Source organism: Aptenodytes patagonicus, chromosome 3 (assembly GCF_965638725.1).
Source record: "Aptenodytes patagonicus chromosome 3, bAptPat1.pri.cur, whole genome shotgun sequence".
NCBI lineage: Eukaryota > Metazoa > Chordata > Aves > Sphenisciformes > Spheniscidae > Aptenodytes > Aptenodytes patagonicus.
In genome coordinates, this window is record NC_134951.1 from 74,617,450 (window position 1) to 74,640,133 (window position 22,684).

General features: G+C 42.3%; 1 protein-coding gene across 6 annotated transcripts in view; it reads right to left on the reverse strand.

The window, feature by feature from the left end:
• Nucleotides 1-271: 271 nt before the first annotated feature.
• The window catches only part of AKAP12 (A-kinase anchoring protein 12), a 33,479-nt gene continuing 11,066 nt past the window's right edge, over nucleotides 272-22,684 (reverse strand). Inside the window, exons 1-4 of one of the 6 annotated variants that reach the window (XM_076333848.1) lie at nucleotides 19,221-19,304; nucleotides 5,942-9,777; nucleotides 3,214-5,160; nucleotides 272-2,562 (exon numbers count right to left, since the gene is read on the reverse strand). In XM_076333848.1, the coding sequence (XP_076189963.1) occupies nucleotides 2,554-2,562; nucleotides 3,214-5,160; nucleotides 5,942-9,777; nucleotides 19,221-19,245 (5,817 nt within the window). In that variant the 5' untranslated portion in view covers nucleotides 19,246-19,304 and the 3' untranslated portion in view covers nucleotides 272-2,553. Of the gene's footprint in view, nucleotides 2,563-3,213; nucleotides 5,182-5,941; nucleotides 9,778-18,776; nucleotides 18,791-18,982; nucleotides 19,075-19,220; nucleotides 19,305-22,684 lie in introns of those variants that run through there. The other 5 variants (XM_076333847.1, XM_076333849.1, XM_076333850.1 and 2 more) reach the window with 5 other exon arrangements.

The window sequence follows — 22,684 nt, forward strand, 5'->3', positions numbered from 1 at the left end:
AGCTTTTAAGCACAAGCCAGAAGTCACAGTCTCAAATGAGAGTTTCAGAGGCCAAAGCAATACACTGGAACAAAGTAGTATCTTTATGTGGAGGCATGCTCCTTGCACCTAGCATGGTTTTGAGTGCAGTATTTTTCTAGCTGTCAGTTATAAGAAGAAGCTTTTGTATTTTTTTTATAGTTGTTTGTTGCATTGCTTATCTAGGCCCTGGATTAATGGAGAAAACAGGCAAGTTTAAGCACTCGCCTGCCCAATTACTACCAACAGACAATTTAGATTGTGGTAAAGCTAGCTTTATTTAAATGAGGTTCAGACAAGAATTAACTTTACATATTATTAACAGCTTTGGAGCTACAAACATAAGAATCAGGATTACACAGGTCATGCTATTGTTATTTCCTTTTACCTGCTGCAGTTATTGCAATATGGCTTAACGTACATAGGTATACAATTTGTACAAATTCAGCCAAGTTTGCACTTGTGAGGTGTTATTAAGAGCATGATTAACTTGCAAGCCAAATTAAACCTGTGGAAACCAACCGAGGTTGTTGGAATTGCCCAAAGCTAAGGGGGGAAAGCTGCTGCTAACGAGGGACAGAGATAGACTGGATTGTTTGAAACCACATTGTTCAGCTTTAAATATTTATATAATTTGCTCTGAGGTAAGGAAAAATCTTTTGATGCTTCCACACAGGGCAGCACCAGATGGTGCAATCACACCAGTGCAATCAGTCACATTGCTTGCTGTATGTGCGGCCTCGAGGAGAGGCAAGCACCTGCCGTAACAAGAGCATTTGTACACTAAAAGTTGATTTTAAAATAAATTACTATACAGGTAGGATAGTGAGCTATTGTTCAACTTGATGGGCATCGGTTTCACAAAGTGCGATCTGTAACCTTCACTTTAGAAATCAGAGCAGAAAGTACGGACTTGTACCCCATGTTTGATTTTAATGTAAACAACAAAAGAGAGAACCAACTCCTGTTGTGGACAGACATCCCAGGACTCCCAGTCCTGGGGCTTCTTTCTATCGTTAGATCACCCTGCTCGTTCTGGTCTACAGCTGTTGTCAGTCCAATCCACCTTATGTGAAGGTTTTTTAAGATCTCAGCACCCCAAAGGTCTCATCAGCTTTTTGCAATCCAAGGCAGAATGCATCACCAAGCCCTTACTCTCCTTCCTACTCCCCCCTCTCAGGGAAGGTAGGGAATTGACAGGAGCGAGGAGGATTTCAGGAAATGCTGTGGTGGGAAGGAGGTTCAGGCAGGGCTTGGGAAAGGAGGAAGCTTGTATGCAGGAAGGATGTTAGATGGTGTAGGTAAAGGCTTGGGGTTGGATGGGGCAGTGACCAGAAATGAGCAGACTCTGGAATGAGAGGGGTGCTATTTGAGTGTTGTGGTACCACTGGGGTTGCTACATGAGCAAGACAGCAGGGGAAATGGTAAGTCTGGAGGGTTCTCAGAAACCAGGGACTGCAAGTAGAAGTGATTGGTGGATCTGACACAGGTCAGGGCTCTCCTTTTGTGTTTAGAAATATCATAGTTCTACATTAAAATCAGAACTGGGTTTAGGATATACATATAAATATTCAAAGCAAGACAGCCAAGTTTGAGAGATTTTACAAGGGGAAAAACCTGGAACAATAAATAGGAAACTACATGTTATCAATTTCCGCTCCAATGGTATCAATTTCCTCTCCAGGCTATTCTACAAAATTCATTTAAGGGTACGCCTAAATGGTACAGAAGTATCATAGCTCTACATTAAAATCAGAACTGGGTTTAAGACATACATATAAATATTCAACACATTACAGTCCAGTCCTGAGACCTGAAGTCTGGAACAACAGAAAAAGGGTATTCTTGATCTCCCTTCAAGCTAGACTGTAGAAGTAATTTCCGACTAAATCAGGCCTGCACAAATACAACTGAAGGACGGACAGAGATACCTGAATGGGACTGAAAGGCAGCAATCTTGAGCATCTTGCTCAAGAATCTGTGCGTGATCCAGTTCCTGCTGTTTGATAAAGACACATCTGCTACTCAGCCAGAAGTCTCATGTTCTCATCAGTCAGCCCTCCTCTTCCCCCTCACACACAAATCGAGCAGCATCTACAGCCACTCGTAGGTCAAATCAAGGCAGCTACGGAAGATGTGGAGGGTACGGGAGGCTGTGGAAAGAAAGGAGGGGGATTCAGGGATGAGTGGGGAGATTCAAGGACATGGGACAGACAGGACACACATCAATTGAAGGGACGGTAATAACTGTGGCACAAATTTTAGTGGTCTGTCCATTCACTCAGTTGTTCATCTCCAGTCTAAATGGTATATTTTGGGCAGAGGCAAATGACCTTCAAATGGAACATGTGTGGATAGAGCCAGCATTAAAGGCTTTTTTTTTTTTTTTAATAGAAATGACAAAAAAGGTGAGGTCTTCAAAAGAGCAGATGTTAACATCCAAGAATAAAGGGTAGTGAATAAAGCTCCTGGTTCTGTCGCAGGATTGTCAGTTGTTCTCTAGGACTGGCACCTCTCCAAATGCCACATGGATGCTTAGCACATCTGAAAGAAAGACGACAGTAAAAAACTTTATTAATGACAACTTACTCTCTCAAGAATATCTTATTTTCCCAAGCAGTTCTCAGAGATAAAGATCTCCTGACTTAGTTAAGCAAGTGCAGTAAATATCCTAGGGAGAGACTATACCCATCATTTCTGATTCAGATTTCACTGAAGTGCAAAGAGCTTTGGTATGTGAGGCACTCCAGGTTTACCATGGAAGGCAACACTCACATCCTTTAGGACTTTAAAAAGAGCTTTGTTAGAGAGGAAGCGTGTTTGCGGATTAAGTCCCATACATTAAACACATGCCATATGAGTGTGTGTCTAGGAAAACTGGAAATCACATTTTCTACCTCCCAGAAATACCACCCTAAACTACAGGGCAAGTCAAAGGCCATTAAAGTGAGGGTGGACGTACAGAAAAGAAACAAGGTGTTGAGTAGCCCGAGATAGAGGCAGTAAAGCGAGAAGGGGGGAGGGGGGGGGCAGGAAATCTGTGGCCTGTTGGTTCAACTGGGGAGCAGTTGCCTTTCACCAGAATAAAAAAAAAAAAAAAAAAAAAAAAAAAAGAGACACACACACACCAGTTTTACAGACCCCCAAAACTATTTTGAAAAAAGAAAGAAATTGCTGGTTAAAAATGCTACTTACATTCAAGGCCTCAGGAGCCACCGAGTTCTGACTTTGTGGACTATCACAAGATGTTCCTCCTTGGCAACTATCATCCTCCCATGCCTGTGTTTTCCCATCTTGCACTGGCAGGTGATGTTCTTCCTCACTTTCTCTGCATGTTTGTTGACCTGTATGTTGGTCTGGAATTTCCATAGCCTGCCCAATTTCTTTTTCCCTTAATTTTGGTGGGTGTACGTCTAGGGGGTCTTTGGTTGAATCTTCTGAAGTACTTAGTTCTAGTGTTGATTTCTGAAGTCTCACACTTTCCCTTGAAATGCCTTCAGGGCTAGTCACAATTGTTAAAGAATTCTGACTTTGTCCATCTTTTGGCATCTCAGAAGTTAACGGCATGTCTTTTGTTTTTTCTACAGTTGCATGAATTTCTGCAGACTCTGTTAAGGTAGCAGTTTTCACTATTCCAGATTGCTGGAGCTCTTGTTCTTTACTCCGTATCTCTTCCTCTTTTACTGGAAGTTGATGATCCACCTGCGTACTTTCCAGAAGTTCAGGTATATTTGTATCTGATGGGCTTTTCCCTATGGACTTAATGTGCTGCTCTGACTCAAAGGCAGCTGACTCTTCTGTTTCTGCAAGTTTGTGAACAGCCGTCTGGATGGCACTCAATACAATTTTCGTACTCTGGGACTCTACAGTCACAGACTGAACAACATCCTTCTCAAATTCTGTGTGGGTGAGAGACAGACTATCACTTAGAGGAACACCATTTTCTTCAGGTTGCCCTGTACTCTGGGGCCTCTCTTGCTCCTCTGATACTCCGTTCATGGAAGCAGAAGTTATCTGAGGCTCAGGTGCTTCTGCACTACCAAGCTCTGCAGTTCCACAGCCTGAATAGTCAACAATAGTAACCTGGACCTCTTCAGAAGCCATTTGCTCTGGTGTGGTTGCCAAGGGCTGTACAGTTTTGGCTGTCGTGTCTGCAGGCGTTACGGTTTCTACCATGACATGCTCTTCAACTGCTGCAGCTGCCACAGGCACAGGCACTTTCAGAGCCTCCAAGCTTTCAGCTTGTAGGAAGGCTGAGTCAGAGCCTTCCTCTTGCACAGTTAAACCATCTTGCTGGACAGCAATTGAACATTCATCACCTCTCACAGCTTCCCATTTTCCAGATTCAAATACTTCTTTGGCTCTTTCCATCGATTGCTCATTTTTGTTATCTTCTTTCTGAAAGTCTTGACAGTTTGAGGTTTCTACAAGTTCTTGTTCTTTTTCCACAGTCTCTTCTTCAGCTAAGCTGCTTGGTGTTTCACATTTCTTAGGACTTATGTCAGTGAGGACAGTGCTTCCATTTTCAGTGATATCTGGGCATGTTGGTGCTAAATTAGATACACTGTCTGCTTCAATCTGCGTGGGAGCCTCAGTGGAAGTGGTATCACTCTTTAAGTGTGTTTCAGTTTCGAGCATAGCATCTTCCATTTTACCGCCTTCAGTTTCATCGCTCTGGGAGGGGGTTTCAGTTGTTTTTTCTCTGCTTTGTGGCTCTAGGATGGGCACAGAATCTTTTGCTGTAATGTGCCTGCCAGCCCCATCCCTCACACTCTGCTCAGCATCTGCAGCTGCTTCTGAGCCAATGGTTTCTGAAGGAAGGGCAGAGGTTTTTACCTCATTCTGCAGCGGAACCTCAGTAACAGTGACTTCTGTGCTTTTCACTCCAAGGAGCACAGCATCATCTTCCTCTTCCTCTCTCTGGGCAGGTGCCCTGCTAGGAACTCCTTTAGTACAAGCTTGCTCTTGTGAGTCTAAGTCAGGAATTTCATCTTGTTTTTCAGGTTTAACAGGGCCCACAGCGACAACTGCTTCTGTGCACTCTGGTCCCACAGTGAGGGTTTTGCCCTCTCTTTCAAGCTGCACAGGCTCTTCAGCTGTAAGCCCCAAGGAAGGGGTTTCATCCTCTGTCTTGTCCTGCACCTGTGGAGAATTGCAACAGACCTGTGAAAAAGGGTACGAGCAGAGAGTGACAAGGAATGTTCTGGGTGAAAAAGCACCAGAAGAAATGACCAAAAGGAGGAGGGTTATGGGAAGGTGATGACACTGAGATTAGTGGGTCACCAAGATCCCCGCTTGCGTTCAGTTTCTCAGGACACACAGCTCATTAAACGAAGGGCAGACTAAAGCAAGGGATAGCTGACAGCACTTGAAACAAAGACTAAGCCAGGAAGATGGTGGAGAGGTAGGGAGGAAGGTAGGAACACATCAGCCACAGTAACTCCTGTGCATTTAAAGCCGGAGATAGTGGTATCATTTTATTTCCTCCCTTTGCAGAGGTACCTCAGCTACAATTGTATCTCTGCCTACAACTGAAGATACCATCCACTGTGTATGGTACCATATGGGTCACATATGTATCTCAGGTGTTCATATAATAGCTTCAGTCACACTGTGCTGTGCAGGAGCCCTAATAACAATTGTTTTGGATCCTAATGGCACCTTCAGATCCATGCACACCATCTCCCACTCCATTTCTGTAGGAATCACATCGACCTCACTCTGCACACAAGCCTCAGTGGCTGCTGCTTCTGGACATCGATGTGTGTGTCTCACTGGAAATGAACTTCAGTTGCCTCAGGCTGCACAAGGAAGGTCCTTGACAGTAATATTGCCACAACCTGGTTCTAAATTAGGTATAATATCTAACACTTTCTGATTTTTTCTTTGACAAATCAACCTTTCTATTATATGTAATACTTACTGCAGTCTGTACTCCTGGAATACATTCATCTCTTGTCTCATCTGCTGTCAAGTCTGTTACAGGCAGTTTCTCTTGTTCTGAAGGCTCCTGCTTTGCAAATGACTCCTCCTTGGGAGTGGCTGCTTTGATGCTGTGAAACACTCTGTCGCGTGATGAAGGTTCCTCTACTGTCCTCTGCACTTCAGATATTTCTTCATGGTCTTCTACAACTGCTTCTTCACATGCCTGCCACTGGCTTTCATCTCTCAATACATCTACATTTTCATATCCTTCTGTGCTTTCTTTCATTGCAGCAGATATTTCACTTGTCTCTGAACCTTCGTGTAGAACACACTCTTCAACTCTGTTTTGGCCCTGAATGCTCCCTGCAGTTCCCTGGGGCTGGAGGCCATCCTCCTTGTGTTCTCCTTTTTTCAAGGACTGTTCAAGCAAAACAGTTTCCTGGCCTACAACATTCCCATCTTTAGCATCATCTTTCACTTCCGACTCAATTCCTTGCACTGTTGTAATTATAGTTGCTGTCATGGTTCTTTCACTAACCAGCTGTGCTACCTCTGCTGACTTTACTCTTTCAGCAACTTCGTGAAGAACTTTTTGTGTCTGTTTGTCTAATTCTTTCAAATTTTGTTCAGTGGCCTCTACTTCTTGTACAGGTGTAACTTCCTCTGTAGTATCTGGGGTTTCTAACAACTGTGAAACAGCAGAAACCATCTCAGTTGTCTCCTCAGCAAGGGACACTTCCATTGTTTCTTCAGCGCAGGAGGCTTCTGCTGTCTCCCCCAGAGCTGTCACTGCTTCTGAGGTTAGCTCTAGCTCACTTGCTGTGGTGTCATCACTTATATCCTTTCTCGTCTCTGGCACTGTCTTAGCAGCTACCACTGCTTCTTCCGCAATAACATCTGATTCAAATGTTTTCTCAGTTTCTTTCTCTTCCTCTTCTTTTGCCTGCTCAATGCACTCTGTCAGAGCAGCAGATATCCAAGATGGTGACCTTTCTTCAATACTAGTAACTGCCCTTTCCCCTTCCACAATGGTAACAGTAACTGCATGTACCAGCCCTTCATGTGCTTGCTCAATTCTTAGGGTCTCCTCTAATTTTTCCGCTCTCTCTTCCTCTGAGGTTCGTTCTCTCATCGCTTCAGCATCTTTCGCTTGTTGGGCTCCAATTTTCTCCTGCTCTGCTGCTTCGTATTCAGATAAAGGAACAACAGCTGGAATATCTGAATCGTCTTCAGTTGTTTCTGCCATGTCTTCTCTTGCTTGTTTAAGATGAGGTGGTTCTGGCTTTCCATCTGACTTTTTCTTCCTACGCCCAGGCATCAGTTTTCTAAATGGAACCCATGATTCATCTTTTCCAGGCTCACCATCCGATGTTGAATGCTCCACGCTAGATCCCACAACGGAGTCTTCAGTTCTCTCTTCCATTCTGGTTTTGGATCTCCTTCTTGGAGTGACTAACCTTTTAAATGATTCCCATGTTGAAATACCTTCACCTTCAGATGGGCTTCCAGCTTGTTCTGGGGAAGAATTCCCTTGTCCTTGATCACTCTCCTGAGAACTAGTAAGAATTGCATCTGTTGCCATTTCTTTGCTCTGTCCAGACTCTTCTATTTTTTGGCATTCTTGACCAAGCTTATTTTCAGTTTCTTCATCAGATGATGATGATTTCCTGGCTCTCTTCTTTGAAGAGCCTACACATATAAAAGCTTCCCAGGATACAGAGGTGTCAACCTTTCTTTTGGGCTCTTCTGTGGTTTTCTCTGGTTTCTGGTCCACCCCATTTTCTTTTAATTCTTCCTGATTTTCATCAACAGCGTTTTCAGTTGCAGACACTGCAACACTCTTTGTCTTATCAATTTCTTCTTCTTTATCACTTTCAGAAGGTCTTCTGACACGTTTCTTTGGAGTCACCATCTTTTTAAATGATGCCCAGGGTGTAACACTTTCTCTTTTTCGCTCCACATCTGAAATCACAGCATCTTCATTTTCAGTGACCTGCGTTCCATCTACAGATTTTTCCAAAGAAGGAATTTCATTCATCTCCTCAGGAGAAGAAGCAGAACTCTCCCCCTTTTGTTCCTCTGGGCTATCTGGGGAATCTGATAAGTGCTGAATTGGTTCACCCTGTTCCCCTAACTTAGATTCTTCTCTTTTGCCTCTATGCTTCTTTCCAGACAGTTTTTTTAATCCAGTACCTGTAAAGAGTTTCTTTAAAGGGCTGCCTTGTAGTTTAGTTTTTTCTTGAGAAGACAGCAGTTCAGCTTCATTTGTGATACCTTCCGGAGGCCTCTTTCCAGCTGCCTCTTCAGGAGTTATTTCTGTGGTTATTTCATCTGGTTTGATAGTATCAGTCATAGCTATGCCAGTTTTTCCCTGTAGTCCTTCATCAGCGGGTTTGATTGACTGTTGATCATCCTCCTCCGTGTCAACTGAACATTCAGAAGTAGAAAAGGACTTCAATCCAGCAGTACCCAGAGTCAGTTTTGTCTCATGTTCTTTGCTTGCTTTCTTCTCTGTGGTTCTATCCAGAGCTTCTCCTTGTGTGATGTCTTCTGCTGTGGGTGACATTGTCAATTCTGCTTCCTCTGTTTTTTCATCAAATGTTTCTTTCCCCAGTGGAGCAGGTTTATTTCCTTCTCTTCCTTCAGATTTTTTAAGCTGTTCACTAGAAATTGCAATTGCTAAAGATCCTGCTTCAAGTTTCTCTTCAGAGGATATTTCAGTTCTGTCATCTATTTCACACTTCTCAGCTGACTCCAGTTTTTCTCCCGCAGGTAGGACTTCTGAGGATGTTTTCAATTCTCCGTTCACACTGTCAGTGATAACAGGTATCACTGACCTTGTTTTTAGTGGTTTCTCTGTCACCTCACTTTCTTCCTCTCCTCCTTCAGTTTCTTCTTCCTTTTTACCAAGATCTTCTGAGACTTCCACCACTTTCCTTTCTTGATCATCATCTTCAGCTTTTTTCTCCTTCGCACTTTCTTTAACAACTACTGCTGCTACATCCTCATTTTGTCCCTGCTCATCGTGCTTGATTAGCTCTTCCTTCTCACTTGCTTCGACTCCCATGGCTGCCACAGTCTTTTTTGATTCCTGCTTCTCACCTTCAGTTTGCTCCTTCTCATGTGCTTCAACAGTTACTGCTGTCACACTCCTTTCTTCATCTTGCTTCTCGAACTCAGATTTTTCCTCCTTTTCACTGGTTTCAGTTGTTAACGTTGCCCCCTCTTTTTCTTGCTCCTCTTCTTTCATAGGAGACTGTAGTTCATCTTCTTTAGGCTTCCTAAAACTCTTCTTTTTTCTAAATCCAGTCCATCCCTGAGTAAAAAATTTTCTTAATGGCGATGCAGTATCAGTGGCTAAGGCAGCTGACTGAGAACAAATCTCATTTGCTTCTGGTGTTTTAGGAGATTCGTCTTCTGTTTTTTCATTTTTCAGTGTGTCTTTGGTGGTGTCTTCTGCAGAGAGTGCATCCTCAGGCATCGCTATTTCTTCCGAGCTGACTTCTTTTTGATCATCAGCTCCTTCAGGGACTTGTGTTTCTTTTTTTACAGTAAGCAGTTGAACTGGTTCCGATTTTCCCGTCTTTTCCTTCTTTACTGTGAATCTGAATCCAACAAATTTAAAAACCTTTTTAAAACCCAGATCATAAGACTGTGGCTCAGATGCGTGGTCAAGGTCTTCTGTGTCTTCTTCCAAAGACGGCAATTGTTTAACTGTAGGAGCATCCTCTTTCTCAGCATCTACACCATCTTTGGTGTTTGAGTCAGATGGACTTGTCTCCATAGTTTCGGTGTCTTGCTTCAAAGTTACACTGGAATGTTCTGTCTGTCCAACTGTTTAAAAAAAAAAAGTTAGTTCTCGTCTCAATTTAATGTTATATAATACCTTTATATAAATATGTATAACTTCTTTCATTTTTATCAAACTTTCCTAAACAGACATGTTCTACTATCCGTGTGCCTCTTCTATGTGCTACTATTAATTTTCTTTAAGGACTAGTTTTTGTTCTAAGATTACTACAATTCCTTTCCTTCCTCATATCATTGTACAGGTCTTTCCAAAGTTCATTTGCAAATGTACCTTTTGAGCTTATATTCTCTCATTCTCTTTCCTCCTTTTGCAGGCTTTTTGTTGTTGGATTTTTTTTGGGGGGGGTGGGGGGGTGTTATTTTTTTTGTTTTTGTTTTTTTTTGTTGTTTGGGTTTCTGGGGTTTTTTTGGGGGGTGGTTTTGGGTTGGGGGGGGTTGGGTTTTTTTGTGGTTTTTTTTTTTTTTTTTTTTTTTTACTTTAAGGCAAAACTTACGTGAGAAAAAAAATTTAGTTCTATCCTATCATTACTCAAAGAATATACAGAACAATATACATAATTATTCCTGAAGCAAAGCTCAGTATCCTCTCCATGCAGAGACACCTCTGAGGGAAAAGAAAAAAAGGAAAAATTGAAAAAGTGTGTTAACCTAAAATGATGACAAGAAAAGAAAAGCTCATTTTACAGCTCTGTCCCAAAAGAATAGTAAGATGTGAAAACGCCCATGGGAAATTTCCTATTTTTTCTGAAAACCTATAACCCCCAAAACAGTTACATTACAATACATTTGTTTTAAAGATCATGAATCTTGGAATTCTCCCATACATCACATCACCAATATGGCCAGACAGAAACCTCATCTACAGCAATTCCACCTCGCTTAAAATTAATGAGGTTGTTACTATGCAGGCAGGTAAAATCCTACCCTCCACTGCTCACAAGTCTGTGTTTGCATTATCTCTTTCTCGAGCACCATTTGAGTTTTACCTTCAGGACACTGGCAACCACCTTCTCAGTCTTGCTGGGACAATTTAAGTATTATCACTCCCTCTGGCCATGAACCGCCTAAGTTCAGACTGGCACACACATTAAACCCCCTGAAATGCAGCAGTTAAGAAGCCAGCACACATCCAGTTTAGAGCACAAAATTGCAAACTCCCCATGCCCCAAGTAAGTAACTCTGGAGGGAAAAGGTGGAAAGGAACAAGGACGCTAAGCCTTTAAGTTCTGCCATTTAAACACAAAAAATGAGCAGGTAAAACTGCTGTTACCTATAACGAGAATTTTAGTAATAGTAATAACCATGCGATGAACATGCCTGATGATGAACAGGACAACATGTGAAGATAAAAGCTATGGCACGTTCAAGACACCAAAAGATTCTTGGGCTTGGATACTGCCAGGATTTCAGTTTAACATTGTTCTTTGACCCTTGATTTTGTGCAGTGGGTGAAAGCTGAGGATCGGCTGAGGGAACTGGGGTTGTTTAGCCTGGAGAAAAGGAGGCTGAGGGGAGACCTCATCGCTCTCTACAACTACCTGAAAGGAGGTTGTAGCGAGGTGGGTGTTGGTCTCTTCTCCCAAGTAACAAGCGATAGGACGAGAGGAAATGGCCTCAAGTTGCGCCAGGGGAGGTTTAGATTGGATGTAAGGAAAAATTTCTTTACTGAAAGAGTGGTGAAACATTGGAAGAGGCTGCCCAGGGAAGTGGTGGAGTCCCCATCCCTGGAGGTATTTAAAAGACGAGTAGATGAGGCACTTAGGGACATGGTTTAGTGGGCATGGTGGTGTTGGGTCAACGGTTGGACTCGATGATCTTAGAGGTCTTTTCCAACCTCAATGATTCTATGATTCTATGAAAGTGCAAGGACATGAGTAAGCGTGTTCTTCTCTCTGACCAAACTTGTTGGAATGCTATGATGACAAAAAAAAAACACCAACAAAAAAAACCCAAAAAACCATCAATGTTAGACAGCAACATCTTGGGAGAAGGCATGGCCCCTTTCTTTTCAGTTGTACATGTGCTACTTCAATGCCCAAAGGCATGCAGGATACAGCTTTCAAGAGTGTATGCATCATTGAATTCCCTGAAGTGATTTAGTTTTTATTCGATCCATCTTTTAAGTCGGATCTAACTCTGCAGTTGGCCCTGCTTTGCACAGGGGCTGGACCACCTGATCTCCAGAGGTCCCTTCTAGCCTAGATGCTTCCTCGATTCCGCTTGCCTATGCCCCCTTTGAGAAGAATGACATCTTCATAAGCACGTAGACAATGCACTCTAGGTAAGGCTGAACACAACTAAATAATAAGCAAAACTAAATCTACAAGTATACTGGCTTCTAATAGCTATGGAGAGGGCAAATTATGTTTATATTCACTATCAGCAGCCTGCTGGTTGTTGTTTCTCAGTTGACATAAGCAAAGCTTTTTATTTTTTCCCTTTATCTAACAGTTTAAAATTATTTACTTTAATTGTTAACTCCTAATTCACTTAAAAGTCTGACCTCTGATAACACCCTAACTCCCTGAACATTTTAAAACAGAGATGTTCAAACCAAGTAATTTGTGAGGGAGCAGGGTAAGAAGAAATGGACGTTTTTCTGAAGAAGCCAGGATTATTACTCCATTGGTAATATACCTCTTGCAAACACCAGAACACTCCACGAGCAAAAATAACTCACTGCAAGAACACTTCAGTCAGTTAAGAGAAATAAGGTTGTAAGCACAGCTAGAAGCAGCAATAACACTTTTGAACTCTTTTCATTTTAAGATGGTTACCAAAGAAAAACTGATGTGCTTATTTTATTAATATTTTTGGACAACTGTGAATCAAACATTGTGTAGTTGTATGCTGAGACTACAGAAGGATAAAGCCAAGGAACCGCTTTTGTATCTGCGTTCATTTATTCTTAGGTCCAGAAAGAAATTAATTGTAATTTCTGTCAAACTATGTAATTTAACAGACAGCTTATCATGGCTTAATGGGAATTCACAAAGTTAGAGACATTTCTTCAAACACTAGGGTACTAAATAATTATAAGATATGTGATATGTAACAGGCACTTTAACATACTCTATAATCTTTAATATACTCTAGATGTACAGATAGATAGATAGATAGAGGTGTATTAACTCTTCTCTTTTTCCTGGGTGATGAAGGTGATATTTCTTCCCTTTTGCTACGCTACAAGTATTTTTCTGGCTGAACCAGCTATGAAATTAAACACTGATCATTTAACGTTAAATAGAAATTTGTTCATGAGCCAGGCCTCTTAGCACCTCTGGCAGAAGCAAGGTCTGCAGAGTCTCCCTTCTGTTCTTTCTCAGTCCTGCATTAATGCCAACGTGCTTACCCTTAGACATACGGAAATCTCTATCTCCATCTGACAGGACTCGGACAAAGGTAGAGCAAAAAACGGGGCTGAGAGCCAGTGGGGAATGCTGGGACTAAGTGGGAAAGACCGGAAGCAGGAAGGCAGTAGGAGTAGAGGAGAGTTCAAAAGACACTCGTGACTCATGGCAGGCAACTGGTGGGCAGCTAGAGACACAGCTTTCTAAGGGTTCCCCTTTCCTCTTGCAAACAGACCCTGGGAATGCATGCTTACCATCTGGAAAATCCTGAAATTTCAAAAAAATATAAAAAGTTGCAGTTGAGGCTGCATTCCTTTTTTTTTTTTTTCCCTGGAACGCAAATGTACTGTTTAAGAGGAGTTTCAGGGGTTTACAAGTAAGCAGGATTACTGTAAAAGGGGAACAATATAGAATATGAACGAGTGAGGTATTCTATTTCCAAAGTGAGAGATAAGATGTAAGACTAGTGTATAAAGGCGTCTCTTCATATTCATGATAAGCATTCAAAGCATTTTCGCTTATTCTAGTTATAAATTGATGTGTTCGTAACACCCTAAGACAAAAGACTCGGTATCTGTAAAATGCTTTGCAGGTGAAAAGAGCTGAATAACTATTACAAAATCTGCAGGTATGGGTATGTATTACGATAGCAAATGCAATCATAAATATAGAGAACACAGAGTTTAGAGGCACAGTGATAAGCTTTCAAAACTATTAAATCAGGCTGACAGTAATTAGGTCTTCCTTGTGAGTCCAGCAAACATGCTACCTTGCAATACTTCACTGAATAAATTGCAAAAAAAACTAACAAAAATATTGACTGACTCAACACGTACTTTTCATGCCAGCCTGAAAAGCTGCAACTATGATACACACGTCACACTTCCATCACTCCCTCATAGCGCACAGCGGGTTTACTTGTGGACTTAGTCCAGGCACTATCCCTTCAATTCCACAACAAAAAGCATTTAACCTAACTGTCCGGAAGGTATTTCATTCCCAAGGTAACACAGAGCTTGGATGTCAGCTGTTAAGTGACCTGCTGCTGTTGCTCCCAGTCTCTACGTTGTCTGCTTCTTTCCCATTTAAATCACTGGAGGAGTCTTTTAAACTGAGTTTCTGATGCCCTTCCTCAGCATTTGAGGAGAGAGAGGCCATTCAGGAAATTTGCCTGCATGCTGCAAGGAGGCTGCCACTGCTGTGTGACAAGCCTGCAGTGCAATATATATCCAAGTCGTACTTTCACAAGATATGCCCCAAAGAGCATTTTTATATCCAGTGGGGCACAAAAGAAACAGAAGACCCGAGAAGTCAACTGTACACGCTGAACTTCGTATTTAGCAGTCGGATTCTTTAATGACGTTTTTATTAATGACATTCTTGGTGCCCAAATGTTGTTAGTGCACTTCTGAATGCAAAGCAAACCGTGAGTAACTCCACTTTGAAAGCTTTGGAAGTTATTTACGCAAGGTATTGTTGTTCAGAGTACTGTAGTGTGTCACTACCACGGGTATTTTGGCAAGACAACTAGCGCTTTCTGAATGAGTTTATAGAATTTGAAAGCATCTTTAAGAAACACAGGAGAGCCTCATCAAAACACCTCCCAGAAAAAAATAAGAATCTAGTAAAACACTGCTATGAATACAATTTCTTTAGGTCTGTCCTGAGCAGGGCTGCACTTCACCAGCTATGGGCTAATCAAGGAAAACAATACAATAAAAATATATCCAGAGGCAGCGATAAAATCATAGGTCATATCGTAAAATTGATCCACTTTGCTATATAAATCCACTGTGGCTAAGAACTAAAGCTGAAATTCTATTTTAACTGCTTACATATCAGTTAAGCTTTCAAACATTTTTAATTGAATCAAGGTGCTGCTTGTATTTTAATAACTGCAGGCGTTTTGTTTTATTCCGAAAGAAACATACGAGAGTGACGGTCTTAGGGAATCAAAAGTGCTTGATTTCACAATTTCATAGGTAGCTTAGTCCATGGTAAGAATTTACTTCTGTTTTATCAGAAGTATGCTGATCAGATGTTGGAAAATTAGTATTTTCAGAATGAGTGAATTCCTGTCTCATCCCATTAAAAATGAAATGAAGAAATAACACTTCTCTCTTAATAGGCTGATAGACACTGTTGGCAGCGCAACTTAATTGCTCCCACCACCTCATCTGTCTCTAGAAGTGAAAATGTGTTTCTCCCCTGGTAGATGCCAGAGGGTTAAAAAAAAAGTACTTGGACTGCAAGAGTTAAATCCACAGCACTTCATGTGCTCCCAGTCAACCATGTCAACATCTGGAGCTGGTTGACTTTTCCCCCTAAGGATTTGCAGCACGGCGCTGGATTTTTTCCATGAATTCCCTACATTCTCAATCTCTCAGATGGATGTCACACACACCCTGCGCCTGCCTCCCAAACTCCACTGGCCACCGAAAGGCTCCAGAGGACTTTGTCCTGTTTTCATTTATTCAATGTTTAAGTATTTAGGGCCAAATCGTGCTTTCGGTCACATCACAGTACTCTCAGTAGGTTTGCATGAGCATAAACGAATGCCAAAGCCATCAGGCTGAAGGGGTATTTTACAATCATTCGCCTCCTTTGTATCTAGATTTGCCACGAATACGACTTGTAAAAAAACACCTACTGCTCTAAAACTCACATGATACTGAAACAGCAGAAGGCAATTTAAAAAATGAATTTGAACCAAGCGGTCATGATATACCAAGCTTGTATACGTTAAACACAGTTTTCCCTTAACTGCACAATTCTTCTAATTATTAGTAGAAACATTTAATGGCAAAGTCAAGAATGGGTAAAAACTGATAAAAATGGAGAAGCAGTAATTAAAAAACAAAACACAGTCTGAAATGACAACTTCTGTGAAAAACCTACACTGAACAGATTTATTTAGAATGAAGTAGCTATTTGGAATTATTAATGAAATTGAATACCAATTAAAAAAAAAGCAAGCTGTGCTGTGCCTTTAGGTTTTCATTGCAGAGTGTAAGAATTGGACATTATACCACAAATCCTGATTCTTTTGACCTCAAATTTCAGGATGCTGGTTTTAATAAATCAAACAAACACCCCACTCACTTTGCAGTAACAAAATTAAGCAGAAGTATGTCCAGGTGTTACCCTTCTAACAATTTTTTTTTTTTTTTTTTAAATTACAAGGTTTCAAGTCTGTGGCACTGCTGCTTCTTGACAATACATTTCACAAATTCTTCCTTCCTTTCCCCAATATATGTTTCCACTTCAATGTACAAATGCTTCTTTCATGGAAAGCACATACTGCTTCCTTCCCCATCCTATTCACTCAATTATTTCCAAGGACTGACTTGCCGTGTTAATTGTGGGGAAGAATTTCTTTCAGAATAATTAAATAATGAGGGAGGATTTACAGACATTTTTGCATACTAAATTTCACAACGCATACACACCCTTCATGGGCTTTCAAATCATGTTCTTCTTTCAAAGCGTTAAAAACAAATACCATTAAGTTCTCTGATACTTGGGTGGCAACTGAAGAATTAAGTTTAAAAATTTCACATGCTTTTGTGTCCGTTTTTAAAGCAGAAGAAAGGAAAACGTTGCAAAATAGATGCAATTTTTCATGGCTTAGAACTCCTTAAGAAGGCAAAAGCAATGTCCCCAGAAAAGGACATGGTACATAACCTCATATGAAAGTAACTTAAAAGAAAGCACAATCATTTCCGCTGTGATGCTATAACATTCCTCACAGACCTTTTATTTTTAGAAGCTTTTGCTTTAGCTGTACTTGTCTGCTCCAACCTAGAGACTAACTTCTCAAATTCCAGCAAGTGTAGTTACACATTTCATTCGTTCAAGGTATTTCTTCTTTCATTTCAATGTTTCTTGAAACAGCACTAAAAATCAAAAAACAGGAAAGTTCCTCTAAAATTGTTTTGTTTTGTTTGTTTTTAAACCAGAAGGGTCAGTAGCCATGGCTTGGATATACAGTTACTGTAGTTAAAGAATCTTCATTAAATGAACTTACAGTAATAAACTGCTCTCAAACCAGTTCAGCTGTTCCACTTGGGAACCAAACCAGCATGCTACAAATGTTTATGAAATTTCATGGTTACCCATGCTGTCCGCATCTCACGTTCAGTGACCTGGTTCTGCTTTTTAAAATAAAATGTATACACCAAGCATAAGATAGATGCAACACTAGCACTCGAATATTTGAGAAAAAAAAAAACCAAACAACAAACATCTGCTCTGCTAGGAACAAGGACAGGATAAGCAATATAGGTCAGTAAAAGTTGTGACAGCTTTGAGAACCCCTAATGATTAATGAAAATACACAACAAAGAAGAGATTGAAATTTTTCTTTGTCAAAACGACTGCATAAAGAGTAACATAAGCATCACAGACAAACTCACCACAAAGGAGACATAGCTGCATCTGCACGAATTAGACACATGATAGCTTAAGACACTCCCGCATACCAATAAGGAGAGGTACTCTGTCCCTTCAAAGAAATGGCAACCTGTACTACGAGCTAGATGCAGTTCTTGCAAAACGTACTATAGAAGCAGTTGTGCTACAGTGAAAATCCAAGTTTTCACAAGAATTATTAAATAAGGAAAACCTCAAATGATCGAACTGTGCAGCCCTATAAAGAGATTGCTTTTGAAAAACAGTTTAACCTTTAATTACTAACAATAAAAGGAAATAAAAAAAATAGAAAACCCTTGAGGAAAAATACTCAGCATGTGATAAGCTCATTAAACACCGAGTTTAATGAAAACCCTATTGTAAACAGCAGTAGGATATCTCCTCCCCTACTAGCTGATTCAAATCACGTACAGTCCTCCCCAGGGTCAGCTCCAAACGGAGCCGGACTTCTACAGGCTTTGTTGTCAATATGTATTGTAATGCTAAAGTATTTTGCATGAATAAAACCCCACTATTTGTTGAATTCATTCACTAGCTCTAGTAAATAAAATAAAAGCAAGTAAGTAATTATTAATATGATGAAATAAAAAAGATTTCCTAGATTGCTGAAGACATACATCATCAATCTGCGAGAAATTCTGATGCAAATTAGTTATCTTTAGGAAAAAAGTGGGGTTTGTTTTGTTTGTTTGTTTGTTTGTTTTTAATTTCATAGTGCCACCTTGTTTCCCAGAGAAAGACACGACTTTGTGCAAAACCAGCAGTGCGAGACTTTTTTCAATATTTTTTCCTTTTAATTCTTTGTTCCTCCAAATACTGTTATCTTTTCAGAAAGGCCAGTTCGTTTACGGTGTTAGCTCTCACACTTCAGGGGCTCGTGCACTACTTTCTTAAATAAGACGTACGGAGTTCAACGCACATAGCATCGAGCTTTTGATATCACAGGCTGGGATCCTGCCGCCACCCACGCACGTGCACACCCCCCACCCCCCCCCGCCGCGGTGTTAATCTCCTCTGGGTTTTGCTTCATTAAAATTAAAACAGCTATAGAGTCACAGCTACAGAGTAACAGCTTCATTTCTCTCACACAAATATTTTTACAACATACAGATGATGCCAACTTCTGCGTTTCCTTCAATTTCACCAAGTTTAGCTCCTGATCAAGAAACAACGCAGTAAAGTATCTCATGATATAGCATCGTATCTTGATTATCGAGCTAGCATCACCAATACAATCACTACCTTTTCTTCCTGTCCCTCAATTGCAGACACTATCGTCATATTCTGGTACTGCAGAAGGAAACCTAGCTAGCGTCTTCAAACGTACAAAAGCCTTGTTATTACAAGTACCGCATCAAATGGCCGACTGCGGCGACAAGACCTTTGCAAGTGTCAGCAGCCTTCACGTGGAAACGGTGCTCGTCGCGCCAGCAGTACTTAAGGCAGACCTTTTAACTCCTCACGCACCGCCAGGAGGTCTGGAGTACTTTCGGGTCGCACGGTACTTTCGGGAGCCGAGGGAGCGCCCCGGCACCACGCCACAGCTCCTCACGCCCCAGCGAGCCGCGGAACCGCCGCAGCGCGGAGCCGCCAGGCGTCACGCTCACAAACCCAGGCGCCGGTCGGCAGGCAGAAAATAAAGACACGTGAACGTGCTTACGCGTCAGCAACGCCGCACTGCCTTACCCGTCATCGTTACGGTCCCCAGCATTTCTTAAGTCACACTGACCACGGGAAACTTCCTCCTCACGGCCCGAGGCTCCTCCTCCCTGCGCGGCGGGGGATGCCGGGGCGCGGCGGGGGAGCGGGGCAGGCCCGCCCGACCGAGAGGCAGCCGGGCCGCGGCCGCGTTTCCACCGCCCCGCGCTCTCGCTCGCTCCCTCGCCCCGCGGCCGCGATCCCCCAGCCCGGCCCGGCCCTCCCGGGCAGCGCCCGACGCCCCGGGGTGGAGCCCGGCCCCGCCCCGCCCCGCCCCTCGCCCGCCCGGCTGGGGCGGGCACCGCCGGCTGCTGGGGAGCGGCTCAGCTCTTCTCTTCCCACCGCTGGCAATTAAAATCGTTACGCCCCAAAGCATCCGTCTGGAAACTGTCACTTCAAGTATTCATTTATTTATTTGTTTGTTTTCCCTCTGAAGAGAGGAGGTGCCGGCTCTGCGGTAAGAAACAGCCGCTTCCGAAACAACAGACCACTTCAGTTCCCGCTTTTGTAATGCCTTCTTGACGCAGCTTGCCACAAAGTATCCAGACCAAACCTCAACAGATGCTAGCTAAAAGCCCGAAGCAGTTCGCCCCTCATGAACAAAAACCATACGAAACACACTTGTTTCTCCATACTGAAACATTTGCTCCTTTGCCTATCACCAGTCACTTAGGGGTTGGGGGTTTTTTTGTTGTTTTCATTTGTTTGGGTTTTCTGAATTGGAATTATCTACAGCCTAATTGCATTATAAATCGTCTCAAATTCTGCTGTCGAGGGTTTCAGAAAGGTATTACTCTGGATACTTGTAGTATAGTAATGTAATTCTCCAGCGGCTCTTACTGCTAGTAAAAAGGGATGCAATAAAATAAAGTGTAAAGGATCAGTATCTGATATAGGTGACCTCCTATTATAGCAACAATATTTCTACGGATTATGCTGGATATCTCCAAAGTTCTGATGATACACAGATACCTGGGCCAGCCGTTCACAGCCTTTGTCTGTGGCTCTGACTGCCAGCACCGACTTCCCAGTTAATTTAATCTGATAGTGGCAACTTTGATGAGTCTGGATCATCTCTCAAATGGTCTTCTGAATGTGAGATTCAAATAATGACAAGAACAAACCAACCAACCCAAAAAACCTTCAAGCATAGAATCACAGAATCATAGAATCATTAAGGTTGGAAAAGACCTCTAAGATCATCGAGTCCAACCATCAACCCAACACCACCATGCCCACTAAACCATGTCCCTAAGCGCCTCATCTACATGTCTTTTAAATACTTCCAGGGATGGGGACTCAACCACTTCCCTGGGCAGCCTCTTCCAATGTTTAACCACTCTTTCAGTAAAGAAATTTTTCCTTACATCCAATCTAAACGTCCCCTGCCGCAACTTGAGGCCATTTCCTCTCATCCTATCGCTTCTTACTTGGGAGAAGAGACTGACACCCACCTCGCTACAACCTCCTTTCAGGTAGTTGTAGAGAGCGATGAGGTCTCCCCTCAGCCTCCTTTTCTCCAGGCTAAACAACCCCAGTTCCCTCAGCCGCTCCTCATAAGACTTGTTCTCCAGACCCTTCACCAGCCTCGTTGCCCTTCTCTGGACACGCTCCAGCACCTCAACGTCCTTCTTGTAGTGAGGGGCCCAAAACTGAACACAGTATTCGAGGTGCGGCCTCACCAGTGCCGAGTACAGGGGCACGACCACTTCCCTACTCCTGCTGGCCACACCATTTCTGATACAGGCCAGGATGCCATTGGCCTTCTTGGCCGCCTGGGCACACTGCCGGCTCATGTTCAGCCGCTGTCGACCAACACCCCCAGGTCCTTTTCCGACAGGCAGCTTTCCAGCCACTCTTCCCCAAGCCTGTAGCGCTGCATGGGGTTGTTGTGGCTGAAGTGCAGGACCCGGCACTTGGCCTTGTTGAACCTCATACAGTTGGCCTGGGCCCATCGATCCAGCCTGTCCAGGTCCCTCTGCAGAGCCTTCCTACCCTCGAGCAGATCAACACTCCCGCCCAACTTGGTGTCATCTGCAAACTTACTGAGGGTGCACTCGATCCCCTCATCCAGATCATTGATAAAGATATTGTTTCAGTATGGAGAAACAAGTGTGTTTCGTATGGTTTTTGTTCATGAGGGGCGAACTGCTTCGGGCTTTTAGCTAGCATCTGTTGAGGTTTGGTCTGGATACTTTGTGGCAAGCTGCGTCAAGAAGGCATTACAAAAGTGGGAACTGAAGTGGTCTGTTGTTTCGGAAGCGGCTGTTTCTTACCGCAGAGCCGGCACCTCCTCTCTTCAGAGGAAAAAAAAAAAAAAAATACTTGAAGCATAAACATTCCTTTACTGTAGGCAATTACCTGGGTTGCCTCAGTGCTCAGTGTCATGATGCTTTACTTCTGATTTTATAGACTTTGCAAACAAGATGAAATAAAGAATGAGTGGGGAACATGAAGAAGTGTAGAGCTAAAATGATATATATCTATATGTAGAGAGGTTTCTCTGCATGGAGCATTTAAGAGATACCTCTTCCCCACCTTTATTCATCTGCCTAAAGACGTGTGGACCAGACTCTGTAAGGTCCAGAGCGGTGGATATAAACAGTTATGAATATCTGAACGTAGTCTTTACTCGAAGAACTATCTTTTCAATGCTTGACCAGACAGGTTTTATTTGTCTCTATGGATGATGTCATTTTCAGCTATTGTTACCAGAAAATACATGCTGCATCGCCTCCATAAAGGGCTTTTTTACAGGTTTGCTCTCAAAGTAAGTTGTTTTCCCTTTCACATAAATTATACTACCATGTAGGCTTGGTTCCACTGACAACAGTAAAATAAATCCTGATTAAAACAGCAACATCACACAACCACATGAGAGATGATTATCAAAGAAAGCAAAGACTTTTCAGGCAATCCACTCACATACGAATTCCTAATGCTATCTACGTCCACAACACATCATGCATTTGGTCACATGTAGCTATCTGCATTCAAAGGGAGCTTCTCACCTCTTTTTCATTACACTTCCTAGGAACATAACTTCTGTACAACTGAAGCTACAACCCAGAATTATTCAACTAGAACTATAACCTTTGACTATTAACTTGAAATTCATGCCCTTTTGAAGGCCTTCTCTTGATCTTTAAAGGCCTTCTACTTGATCCAGAAGCCAAATACCACCATGAAATCTTCTCACACTACTTCAAATCATCAGGTATATTCTCCTCCTTCATGACTCTGTTTAATGAGTATCCTCTCTCTGTCCCTATCCACTTAAGAGTGAAATTTTAAAGAGAAGCAGTGTCTATCATGAGTGAAAGATAAAACACGTTGCATCCCATTTTTACAGTGCCAAAAGCCTCTACCAATATGATTTAAAAAAAAAAAAAAAAGGCACAAAAGCTCAGCACAAAACATAGCAACCTTCTATTGGGATAACAGTGTTATGG